The 12,183-nt window shown below is 38.8% G+C and overlaps 1 protein-coding gene across 4 annotated transcripts in view; it reads left to right on the top strand.

Annotated features, from left to right (window-relative positions):
- The window catches only part of LOC126236312 (juvenile hormone esterase-like), a 557,639-nt gene that overhangs the window by 444,301 nt on the left and 101,155 nt on the right, over positions 1–12,183 (top strand). Inside the window, exons 1-2 of one of the 4 annotated variants that reach the window (XM_049945521.1) lie at positions 4,191–4,407; positions 4,928–5,009. In XM_049945521.1, the coding sequence (XP_049801478.1) occupies positions 4,385–4,407; positions 4,928–5,009 (105 nt within the window). In that variant the 5' untranslated portion in view covers positions 4,191–4,384. Of the gene's footprint in view, positions 1–4,190; positions 4,408–4,659; positions 4,831–4,927; positions 5,010–12,183 lie in introns of those variants that run through there. The other 3 variants (XM_049945522.1, XM_049945523.1, XM_049945524.1) reach the window with 3 other exon arrangements.

Genomic DNA, 12,183 nt, shown 5'->3' on the forward strand with positions numbered 1-12,183 from the left:
CTGCCAGGATCATCATATTGGAAGGGAAGCAGTGGCAGAAGGTGCAGCTACCACACCACAGATAAGAGGGCTTGTGATCCCAGACATGTTGATATGAACTGTTGTGAACTGGTTATTGAAAGTGGGATACAGGCACGCACATCTCTAGCCCATCTTCCACTCACGCCACAGCATCAACATGCACAACTTGACTGGCAACGTCAGAGGATCACTTGGAAGATGGAATGGTGCATCATGGTCTTCAGCGATGAAAGCAAATTCTGCCTGCACGCAAGTGATGGTCGTCTGTATGTGCGATCTAGAGCTGGTGAGTGCTGTCACATACAATGCATTCATCCCCAGGTCTTATAGTCTGGAGTGTGATAAGCTACAACTCTCATTCACCTTTGGTGTTTCTGGAGGGGATGATAACCAGCACTTGGTATGTGAAGAATGTAGTTGGACCTGTTCTTTTGCCATTCTTGCAACAGGCAGGTGATGTGTTGTCCCAGCATGATAATCCTTGCCTGTGAAACTCGACATGCTCTGCAAGACGTGCAGCAACTTCCTCAGCCACGATCATAGTCTGCTGCCATTTCTTCAGCTGCGCAAGTGTGGAATATGAAGGGACGAGACGTGACATGTGTGACTCGTCCACCAACAGCTCTTACAGAGGTACATGAACCGGTCAAGCAGGTGTGGCATAACACAAGACAGTATTCACCATCTGTATGATTGACTGGATGCCAGCCAGAGTCACTGCTTGAATTGCCGCCCATGGAGGCAACACCATGTACTAACATGGGTGTCTCAGCTTGGGTCGATACCTGGTATCTCAGAACTGCTTGTGCTACTGATCTGTATATGTGATCATTTCATGTATTCCTTATGCGCTGTTGTAACAGTAAATCTTGAGTGAATTAGAAACCTCTAAAAGGGAGTACTAATTTTTTTCCAGCAATGTAGACGCACTTCATGAATGCAAGTTAGCATCCCAATACTGTAAGTGTAATGTAAGAAGCAACATACACATAAGGCACAATAAAGTGTCAAGTCATAAACTTAAATGAGTACAGCATTTGAACAGCTCTTTAAATCCATGTATTTCAGCAACACATTTCTAAACACAAGCAATTCTTAATGAACCAAAGGTGCCCAACAGGAAATATCTAAAATGTCATTAAGCAGTTAGAAACAATAATGATAAGAATTTGCAGAAATGAGTAGGAACTGATTGGATGAGCAGATTTCAATATTGGTTTCATCTCAGTTGGTTTTGTTTATGGTACCATGGGTTACTAATTTCTAGCTTTGGTTTGAGCCCCCCAGTACATTCTCAACAACAACAACAACAATGGGACATAGTGCAATACAGGTGGATAATTTATTTTAAAACCTCTCTTTTTTTTCCTTTGAAAGAGATGTGAGCCTCAAAACATACGGTTCACGATGGTCACATGGCAGCAATACATCATCCTCATGAACTAAGTTTAGGAAAAAAAGAAGGAAAGGAAAAGTAAAATGTGCTGACTCTCACTATTCAGACAGAATTTACTATATGAAAAATGGGGAAAGATTATCAAGGGCACATAGTAGAGGAGAAACTTCTTTCAGAAAAATTGTCTTACAGCACTATGAATCCAAATGCACGACGAGAAGCTGAAGGAAAGGGTGGATGACATTTGGGATCAAAAGATTTTGTGCGAGGGAGACAGATCTTCATTCAATACAAAGTACTAATTCTAACCAAACTTAGAAATACATTAGAAGCAATGTTGCAATACTTTTCACTGTGTCATCATTAAGGCAAAAACAATGTACTGTGCCCAAAAATTCAAAAATATATGTGCACAAGAAATTGTGATCCTGCTCAGCTCTCATTCCTCATAATGAACACTGCCCGAATCAACTTATCCACGATGATCAGCATATTACTATTAAAGAATTGAGTGCAGAGCTGAATGTCAAGGTTTGCAATGCCCTACACATGATGTTATAGAACTTTGCTAAGTCTTCCCTGACCCAGGGTTCTCGGCAACTTTCCTGAACTCTCCCCATTTCATACACCTCACCAGTCCTTTTCCTTCACCCCTCTTCCTTCCCCTTCAACCATTCAGTCAATATACACCTATGAAAAAATTTCCTTGTGAATATTAGAAAGAAGTACATTACTTCAAGAGCTATCCTTAAAATAAATACATATGACTCTTGCTGTAGGGACCGAGCGAGGTGGCGCAGTGGTTAGCACACTGGACTCGCATTCGGGAGGACGACGGTTCAATCCCGTCTCCGGCCATCCTGATTTAGGTTTTCCGTGATTTCCCTCAATCGTTTCAGGCAAATGCCGGGATGGTTCCTTTGAAAGGGCACAGCCGATTTCCTTCCCAATCCTTCCCTAACCTGAGCTAGCGCTCCGTCTCTAATGACCTCGTTGTCGACGGGACGTTAAACACTAACCACCACCACCATCTTGCTGTAGGAACTGACAATGTCAATTTTAGGCCATTGAACAAACATCTGAAATTTCCACAGAAGTAGAAAACACACTTTCTGCCTGTAACATTATTGCATGCAATGCCCATTGTGGCTTAAGCTCAAAGAGTGCAATAATTATAGCATATGAATCTGCTAGCTGGAATAGAAAATCTTTACTAATGAGCTGGGAAAGAAGGAACATGGCAGGACTTGAATTGCTCATGGTGCTGATGAAAGAAAACCGACTTCCAACGAAAATACAAATTTGGACGGCAGAACACACACAAACTGGATGAAGCACCAGCAACCACTGTGTGTCCACAAGTATTGGCTCAGACTGGGTGCAGAGCAATTGGGCAGGATACATCTTCTGAAACAGATGCACTTATGACAATGGTTGCAATAATTAGTGCTTCAGGAATAGCTGTGCCAACACTACTTGGGTTTCTTAGATTGTGCTTTAAGGATAGCATGTTGTACAATGCTCTCCTTGGCTTTAGGGGTGGACAAACAGTTTTACCAGTGCTGCAACATTTGTCATACATAAAAGGCTCATGATACTGGTCACACATTACAGCCACACAAACATAGCTGCCATATCATATATAAAAAAAATTATGTTAATTTGCTTACTCTGCCACCTCACCGTCTTGTTGATTTGGCGTTTTTTTTTCCCAAAAAAATTAAGTAATACAGTATGTTGTGAACTTGTGGCAAGTACAAAAAGATCAATTGTTGAAGTACTGAACTAATGAACAGAGGCAAATGAAGACTATCTGCCAGATAATCTGAGTGATTGACATTTGTCAACTGAATCAAAGAAAAGATTTTCCATCTACTCCTTAGCCCAACGAAGGATCCAAAGGATTTGTTATTCATCTTCAGCAGTACATAGTTCTTCACATGATGACTGTATGCTGTATTCTACAATGAAGAAAATTCTAAAACATTACATTGCTAATGTTTTTCTAGTCCTAAAAGATGGTGCTCATATGTCATTTTATGGGCACTTAAATGGAGCAATGAAGTTTATACCAACAGATGAATGAAGCTTTGCACCAAGGACTGATGCTATGTTATAATGACCAAAATCAGTTAAATTAAGATTAGTTTGACAAGCAAATACATTGTCTTTTACACTGTGTTCTGAGTTACTTCGGATTGTATTAGCTATTTATTAGCTTCTTGTACATAGTTTTGATGCTGTTGTTTGCATGTCTGTATAATGTATCGTATCGAGGGCAGCCAACGCTTCTTTGACACACAGGCTATTAAGTTTCTGAATTAACGAGTCAGTTAATCCCCATTCCTTGGCTCCGATCAGCTGACCTGCTACAAGGAGTTATGTGAACCAATTGAAACTATGTTATATTTTGTTCTCTGCTTTTGTTAAAAATTAGATTATGCCATCCATATTTTTGCGAACATTGATTACTTAATACTCAGTAAAATGAGGTGTTCATTTGCCTTTCACGAAATATATAAATACAAAAACTAAAAGAGGGCTCAGTTAACAAAACTTTATCCTACCCAATACACAAAGGAAGTGTGTAATGTTCGAAATGAAACAATAAAGGATTACGATTAATTCCCTAGCAACTACTTTAAAAAGTCGTAATTTTCATTGAGATCGGTTGAGAATGGCCAAGGCTGTCAAATAAAAGCTAACAGTTTCAAATCGCAGAGTCCTTGCAGCAGAATTACGCAAGCACCCAACCTTGGAAAGAACCTTAAATATAGCGAATCTGGTTGCGAAGTTTGTGACCTACAGACAACACCTTCATTTCTACATAGGGAACTGATAACGTATGTCGCATTTTGCATGCACATTTTCCTGTAAAAGATGTTTGCAGTAAAGCGCCAAGAGGTGTAAAATGTATTGATTTTATCAGCGAAACGTTCAGGACACCACGTGCATACGAATTACGAAATGATACTTCTTAAACAGATCTTGTAAGTTTAAGTCATAGAAACACATTTTCGTAACGCTCAGTGCTGCCAGCTCTCTAGGCAGGTAGTCTGGGCATAGGTACTAAGAAATTACATAAATATAGCTTATTTATTTTAATATTGAAACGTATAGAATAAGATAGTCATGGACAGGAAGATTTTGGTTACGATTTTGCGTCATGTACACAAATAAATAATCAAAACTTCGTGTGACGTCATGCTTTGGGCTTTTGACAGTCCGTTTAAAATTTGGCGGTAAAAGACCTGGGAGACGTAAATAAATGTCAACTTAAGTGCTAATATCGTGTTGAACTTTTGGAGTGGCGTTTGCAAAGTTTCGGTATAAGTTACCTTGAAAAGGAGTCGAAAGCAGTGAGCTGTCAGACTCAGTGCCACCTGACTGCGTTGACAGTGTATCCCAGTTCGGTAATTGCCGTGGCCGAAACGATAACACATGTCATTTAGCATTAGATTACTAGTTTACCAAATATCGTATTTATTAACATAATAATACATGTTACAGGAGAACTTATGTAGCAATAAGTGAAACCAGCCTTTCACTTTTTTCGCGTCGCTGCTTTTTGGCTCTTACAACAAACAAGAAGGTAAGCGCTTAACAATTCTGAACAATGCTAGTACAGAATCGTCTTTCAATATAATCTATTTTATCTTCCCATCATGTTTGCTGCGCATTGTCACCAAAAGATTTACATTTACTAGTTCGATGCCGTTCTCCACGCTAGTCTATCCTGGGTAAGCTTATTCATCTCTGAACATAATATGATAAAGTATACATAATCCTCTTGTCATTAGAAATGCGAAATTATATAGAAGAGTACGGTACCGTACGATCTACCACACAGTTATTAAAAATTGCGAAAAGAAGACGTGACCCATGTGGAAAATCTTTAGGCCAGAAACATGTACAAAGGTGTTGGCAAAAAGTATTAACCTAAAACTCGAAAGTTGGTAAGTATCTGATACCACATCCTATAATTTTAATGAATACTTAATCAAACTAGCAAATGATCTTTCAAAGTCATGTTATACATACACTGAAAACTGCAAAACCTCTAGAGGGTCTGCATTTCTCAAACAGATCATACAAGATGAGATCATATTGGCAATGAGCTTGTTAAAGAAATGTTCATGTGGTTTTGATAATGTTGCAGACAGTATTAGAAATCAGACAGGACATTACATTGTAGCATTTCTGAAGCATATTATTAATTACTCCTTTTTTTAAATTTTATCTTACAAGTAAATTTTCAAGTTATCTAGAGGTTGTGAAGGTCATCTCTCCCCCCCCCCCCCCCCCCATCCCTTTCACTAAATGGGATCCATGGGCAATCTTAACAATTGTGGGCCTGTAGCTCAGCTTAGTGGTTTCTCAAAGATCTTTTTCAAGCTGCTTTACAATTGGCTACTGGTACTATAGTTTATAAACAAAAACTCATTACTGTCACCAACATCAGCATGAGTTAGGCAATCACAATCCACAACATAGCAGTCCATGAATACATGCATGCTGTTTTAAAAGCTATAAATGAAAAGGTAATGGCTACTGGAATATTCTTTTGACCTTTCCAAGTGTTTGACTTTATTCTACTAAATAAGTTGACAGTAAGGGGAATTAGAGGTATTTCATTAGATCACTTCTTACTAAATGGTAACAAAAAGTTGTTCTTAAACAACATATAACTACCTGAAACATTTTAAGAAAAACAACATTCCTCCTCAAAAAAATTTAATCAACTATAGTGTGCCACAAAGGTAGATATCAGCTCCAGTCCTGTTTCTGTTGTTTATAGACTATTTTAGTAACGTTGTTAATGCCAAATAGAAAACTTTATTTGCAGGTGACACCAGCAATTTGGTTACAGGATTAAACTGCAAAAACCTTCAGTTGCAGTAGACACATCATTGTTGGAGCTAACACACTGGTTTCAAAAAATAAATAAAATAAACTTATTATAATCATTGAAAAAATAGTATCCATGATTTTTAATATATTCCAAACAACAAAATGACCACACATTGAAAACAAATAACAGAAGTTTAAAATCAGTTGATGTGAAATTCCTAAGATTATATCTGCAGAGCAATCTAAAATCAAGCACACCTCTTCAACTTCTTACAGCAAAACTCTCATTAATCTGTTACATTCCATGGATACTGAATGCAAGCTGTGAAAGAGAAATGGTAGTACAGACATACTGTGCACACTTCCAGTTGGTAATCAGACTTGAAATAATGTTATGTGAGAATACATCCTGTAGGCTAACTGTAATCAAAACCCATAAAAGTACAAGTGGAAATATATCCAACGTAAAGAGACAAGATTCATTCCTCTTCTTTTCCATACACTTTCCATCGTGTATACAGGGTGTTAGAAAAAGGTAAGGCCAAACTTTCAGGAAACATTCCTCACACACAAAGAAAGAATATACGTTATGTGGACATGTTTCTGGAAACGCTTACTTTCCATGTTAGAACTCATTTTATTACTTCTCTTCAAATCACATTAATCATGGAATGGAAACACACAGCAACAGAACGTACTAGCACGACTTCAAACACTTTGTTACAGGAAATGTTCAAAATGTCCTCCGTTAGCGAGGATACATACATCCACCCTCTGTCGTATGGAATCCCTGATGCGCTGATGCAGCCCTGGAGAATGGCGTATTGTATCACAGCCATCCACAATACGAGCACGAAGAGTCTCTACATTTGGTACCGGGGTTGCGTAGATAAGAGCTTTCAAATGTCTCCATAAATGAAAGTCAAGAGGGTTGAGGTCAAGAGATGTGGAGGCCATGGAATTGGTCCGCTTCTACCAATCCATCGGTCACCAAATCTGTTGTTGAGAAGCGTACGAACACTTCGAATGAAATGTGCAGGAGCTCCATTGTGCATGAATCACATGTTGTGTCGTACTTGTAAAGGCACATGTTCTAGCAGCACAGGTAGAGTATGAAATCATGATAACGTGCTCCATTGAGCGTAGGTGGAAGAACGTGGGGCCCAATCAAGACATCACCAACAATGCCTGCCCAAAAGTTCACAGAAAATCTGTGTTGATGACGTGATTGCACAATTGCGTGCGGATTCTCAGCCCACACATGTTGATTGTGAAAATTTACAATTTGATCACATTGGAATGAAGCCTCATCCGTAAAGAGAACATTTTCACTGAAATGAGGATTGACACATTGTTGGATGAACCATTCGCAGAAGTGTACCCGTGGAGGCCAATCAGCTCCTGATGGTGCCTGCACACGCTGTACATAGTACGGAAACAACTGGTTCTCCCGTAGCACTCTCCATTAGTGACATGGTCAACGTTTCCTTGTACAGCAGCAACTTCTCTGACGCTGACATTAGGGTTATCGTCAACTGCACGAAGAATTGCCACGTCCATTGCAAGTGTCCTCATCGTTCTAGGTCTTCCCCAGTCGTGAGTCATAGGCTGGAATGTTGCGTGCTCCCTAAGACACCGATCAATTGCTTCGAACGTCTTCCTGTCAGGACACCTTCGTTCTGGAAATTTGTCTAGATACAAACGTACCGCGCCACGGCTATTGCCCCGTGCTAATCCATACATCAAATGGGCACCTGTCAACTCCGCATTTGTAAACATTGCACTGACTGCAAAATGACGTTCGTGATGAACACTAACCTGTGATGCTACGTACTGATGTGCTTCATGCTAGTACTGTAGAGCAATGAGTCGCATGTCAACACAAGCACCGAAGTCAACATTACCGTCGTGCAATTGGGCCAACTGGCGGTGAATCGAGGAAGTACAGTGCATACTGACGAAACTAAAATGAGTTCTAACATGGAAATTAAGTGCTTCCGGACACATGTCCACATAACATCTTTTCTTTATTTGTGTGTGAGGAATGTTTCCTGAAAGTTTGGCTGTACCTTTTTGTAACACCCTGTATACTGTGGCGGAAAAAAATTCACAATACCAAAAAATAATTAGGCCTAATGTAGAATAATGAATTTTTGGAGTACATTTATCTAGGTAAAATGTTTAAGCGACTAACTGCAAGATCACAGGTTAATGTAAGCGCAAGATAAGCCATTTCTGATGTGAAATGCTGTTACATTAATAACTAGTGTAACAGCTAGAACATTGCATGCAAGTTTGCAAATGTGCATGCCTTATGTTGTACAGGTGTTTGATGTCAGTTTGTGGGATGAAGCTCCACGCCTGTTGCGCTTGGTTGATCGATACAGGGACTCTTTATGCTGTTTGTGGAAGATACTGGATTTGTTGTCCAGTGATGTTTCATGTGTGCTCGACTGAAGACAGATCTTGCAGTCAAGCAGGTCAAGACAATATGTCGACACTCAGTAGAGCATGTTGAGTTACAACAGCGGTATGTGGGTGAATGTTATCCTGTTGGGAAATGCCCCTGGAATGCTCTTCATGAGTGGGATCACAACAGGTTGAATTACCAGAAGGACATGCAATTTTAGTCAGGGTGTGTGGGATAACCGTGAGAGTGCTCCTGCTGCCATATGAAATAGCACCCCAAACCATAACTCCAGCTGTAGGTCCAGTGTGTTTAGCATGCGGACAGATTGGTTGCGGGCCCTTAATGGGCCTCCTCCTAACCAACAAACATCCATCATTGGCACTGAGGTAGGACCAGCTTTCATCAGAAAACTCAACAGCCTTATACCCTGCCCTCCAATGAGTACTCACTTGACACCACCAAATTCACAAATGGCAATAGTTTGGGGTCAGTGGACTGCATGTCACAGGGCGTCTGGTTCGGAGTTGTCCTTAAAGTAACTGATTTGTAAAAGTTTGTTGTGTCATTGCGGTGCCAACTGCTGCTCAAATTGCTGCTGCAGATGCAGTATGATGCGTCAGAGCCATACGTTGAACTCAGTGGTTTTTCCTCTCGGTAGTGCCTAGTCTTCTTGCGCACAAACGTTCTAGTCACCACTGCTGACAGCAATCATGTACATTGGCTACATTCCTGCCAAGTATTTCTTCAGTATCAAAGAAGGAACATCCAGATTCTTGCAGCTCTATTACATGACCTTGTTCAGGCTCAGTGCGGCGTTGATAATGAGTTTTAGTAATGTTCAAGGGATTCTTGACTAACATCAACTCACCATGCCTAACTTTAAAGGTAAATAACACTCACAACATTTACAGAATGTATTTAAAGCAAACTTGATTTGCATTCTCATAGTGGCTCTACTAGCATTATGCCTATGCAACTGCATCGTGAAATTTTAGTAGATGTAATCTTTCACGTGTAACTTTTGTTTATGTTGCATAACTCCTCCTTGGTGTTAATAATTTTTTTCCATCATTGTACAAGAAGCAGTAGTCCTCATAAGAGAATAACTACCAACCTTCAATGTATATCAGTAAAATTTTAAAATTAAGAACTGCAATAATATTCTCATCTCCCATGTCAGAATGTCAGTCTATCAGAAAAATGTCCTTCAAAGTAGAAAGTCAATTTAAAAAAAGTGAAGCCATTTTAGGTGAGCTACAGTTCCCATGTTGTAAATGAATTCATCACCAAATGAAGTGGAATTTTATAATGTAAAATTACCAGACATATTATAGCAGGTGTTTGTGTGTTTGTGTGTGTGTGTGTGTGTGTGTGTGTGTGTGTGTGTGATGAACTGTATTAATTTTATGTATAATAAAGTGAGTTAACATAGTTATTTATACTTATGGTGAACGTTGTCCACAGCAGTCACTAGTGGTCAACTATATTAATGTTGAAGCTTCCTTACAGATTAAAACTGTGTGCCTCATCAAGACTCAAACTCGGGATCTTTGCCTTGCATGGGCAAGTGCTCTGCTGACTGAGCTCCACAAGCATGACTCGTGACCCATCCTTGCAGCGAAGGTCCTGGGTTCATGTCTCAGTCAGGCACACAGTTTTAATTTGCCAGGAAGTTTCATATTAGTGCACACTCCACTGTAGATTGAAAATCTCATTCTGTATTAATGTTGTTATACATACACGAAATGTTTATTCCCCTGTTTTTTCTGTTGACTTATACTATTTCTGTACAAGCTGTCACAGGACCAAAACAAAATAAATAACTACTGCAAACTACTTTAGAACCTACTTGCTGCATACTCTGTATTCTTGTCTAGGTCAACTGCCCCCCTCCCACACACACACACACACACACACTTATACTCACTCTCGTCCCTCCATCAGGAAATTGTCTATTCCTTGATGTGTCTGGATGTGTGCTGTCAGCTGATCCCTTCTTTTAGTTAAGTTATGCCTTAAATTTCTTTTGCCCTCGAATTTGATTCAGTATCTCCTCATTAGTTATTTGATCTATCCCTATAGTCATCAACAAGCTTATGTAACACTGCATTGCAAAAGCTACTATTCTCCTCCTGTCTGACATGCTTATCATCCATTTTTCACTTCCATACAAGGGCACACTCCAGACAAATACCTCCAGAAAAGACTTCCTGACATTTAAATTTATGTTCAGTGTTAAGAAAGTTCTCTTTATATTTTAGATAAATGAAAGCACTGTGTGGCCATCTTCAGTACTAAAAATACATAATTACCATCAGACATGAGGATCTTAACACAAAGTGGCCCCATTTATAACCACCATAAAAAAAGTACAAAACAGAAAATATATACAAAAATACAGACTCTCATACATGTCAAATTATTGGAACGTTGTAGGCCCATATCATAACACAACATTTTTCTATGAGGTGTAACATATACTGTGATGATTACTTCCAACAGATATCTTCACTTTTACTGCAAACAGTAATTTTAAATTTACAGAAGAGCCTATCTTGTAACCTTACCAGTTGCTGATCCATTGTACAGTGAGCTTGTAGCTTACATAGCCAACTAGCTAAGCTCAGTATTGCAAAAACAAGCATCGTAGTGCCCTCTATATTCGAAAGTGTACAACATTCAGACACCTACAACTTTTAGACATCAAATACAACAAATACTATCAATAGAAAAAAATAAAGGTTACATAAAAAGTAACCTTTAAAATCACATGACAATTTTTACCACCAGAAGTCATAAAAAACTTTAAAAACACAATACAGGCATAATACAAGAAATACAATGAAGTTACACCCTCTGACATGAAGTACAAGATAATTTTTTTATTGGACTATACCTAATGTAAAAGCACGTAGTAATTTCTTAAAAACATACAGAAAAGTTAACATTAGAAACAGCCTTTTTACATTTCCAAAAACATAGATTAAATGTACAAATATTAATGCTTTACGGTAGGACATTATACCCTCCCTTATCATACTCGAAAACTTGACATATGTAATGAGTAATGTTATCAGCATAAATTCTTACAGGTATTTACAAAATTATAATATCTTTTTATCACTTTTTATGAAGGTTGTTAAAGTTTTGTTATGATTTCTGATGGTAAAAGTTGTCACATGATTTTAGAGGTTTTTTGGTGTAAGCTTTGTTTTTTCCATTGATGATATTTATTGTATTTGATGTCTGGGTGTTGTATGCTTTGGAAATAGAGGGCACTATGATGCTTGTTTCTGCAATACTGAGCTTGGCTAGTTGGCTGTGTAAGCTACAAGCTCACTGCATGTTGGATTGGCAACTACTAAGATTACAAGATAGGCTCTTATGTAAATTTAAAATTTTTGTATACAGTAAAAGTGAAGGTATCTGTCAGAAGCAATCATTACAGCACATGTTATACCTCACAGAAAATGCTGTGCTATTATTATATGGGCGTAAAAGGTTC

The sequence above is a fragment of the Schistocerca nitens genome, chromosome 2 (assembly GCF_023898315.1).
Source record: "Schistocerca nitens isolate TAMUIC-IGC-003100 chromosome 2, iqSchNite1.1, whole genome shotgun sequence".
In the NCBI taxonomy this organism is placed as follows: Eukaryota; Metazoa; Arthropoda; class Insecta; order Orthoptera; family Acrididae; genus Schistocerca; species Schistocerca nitens.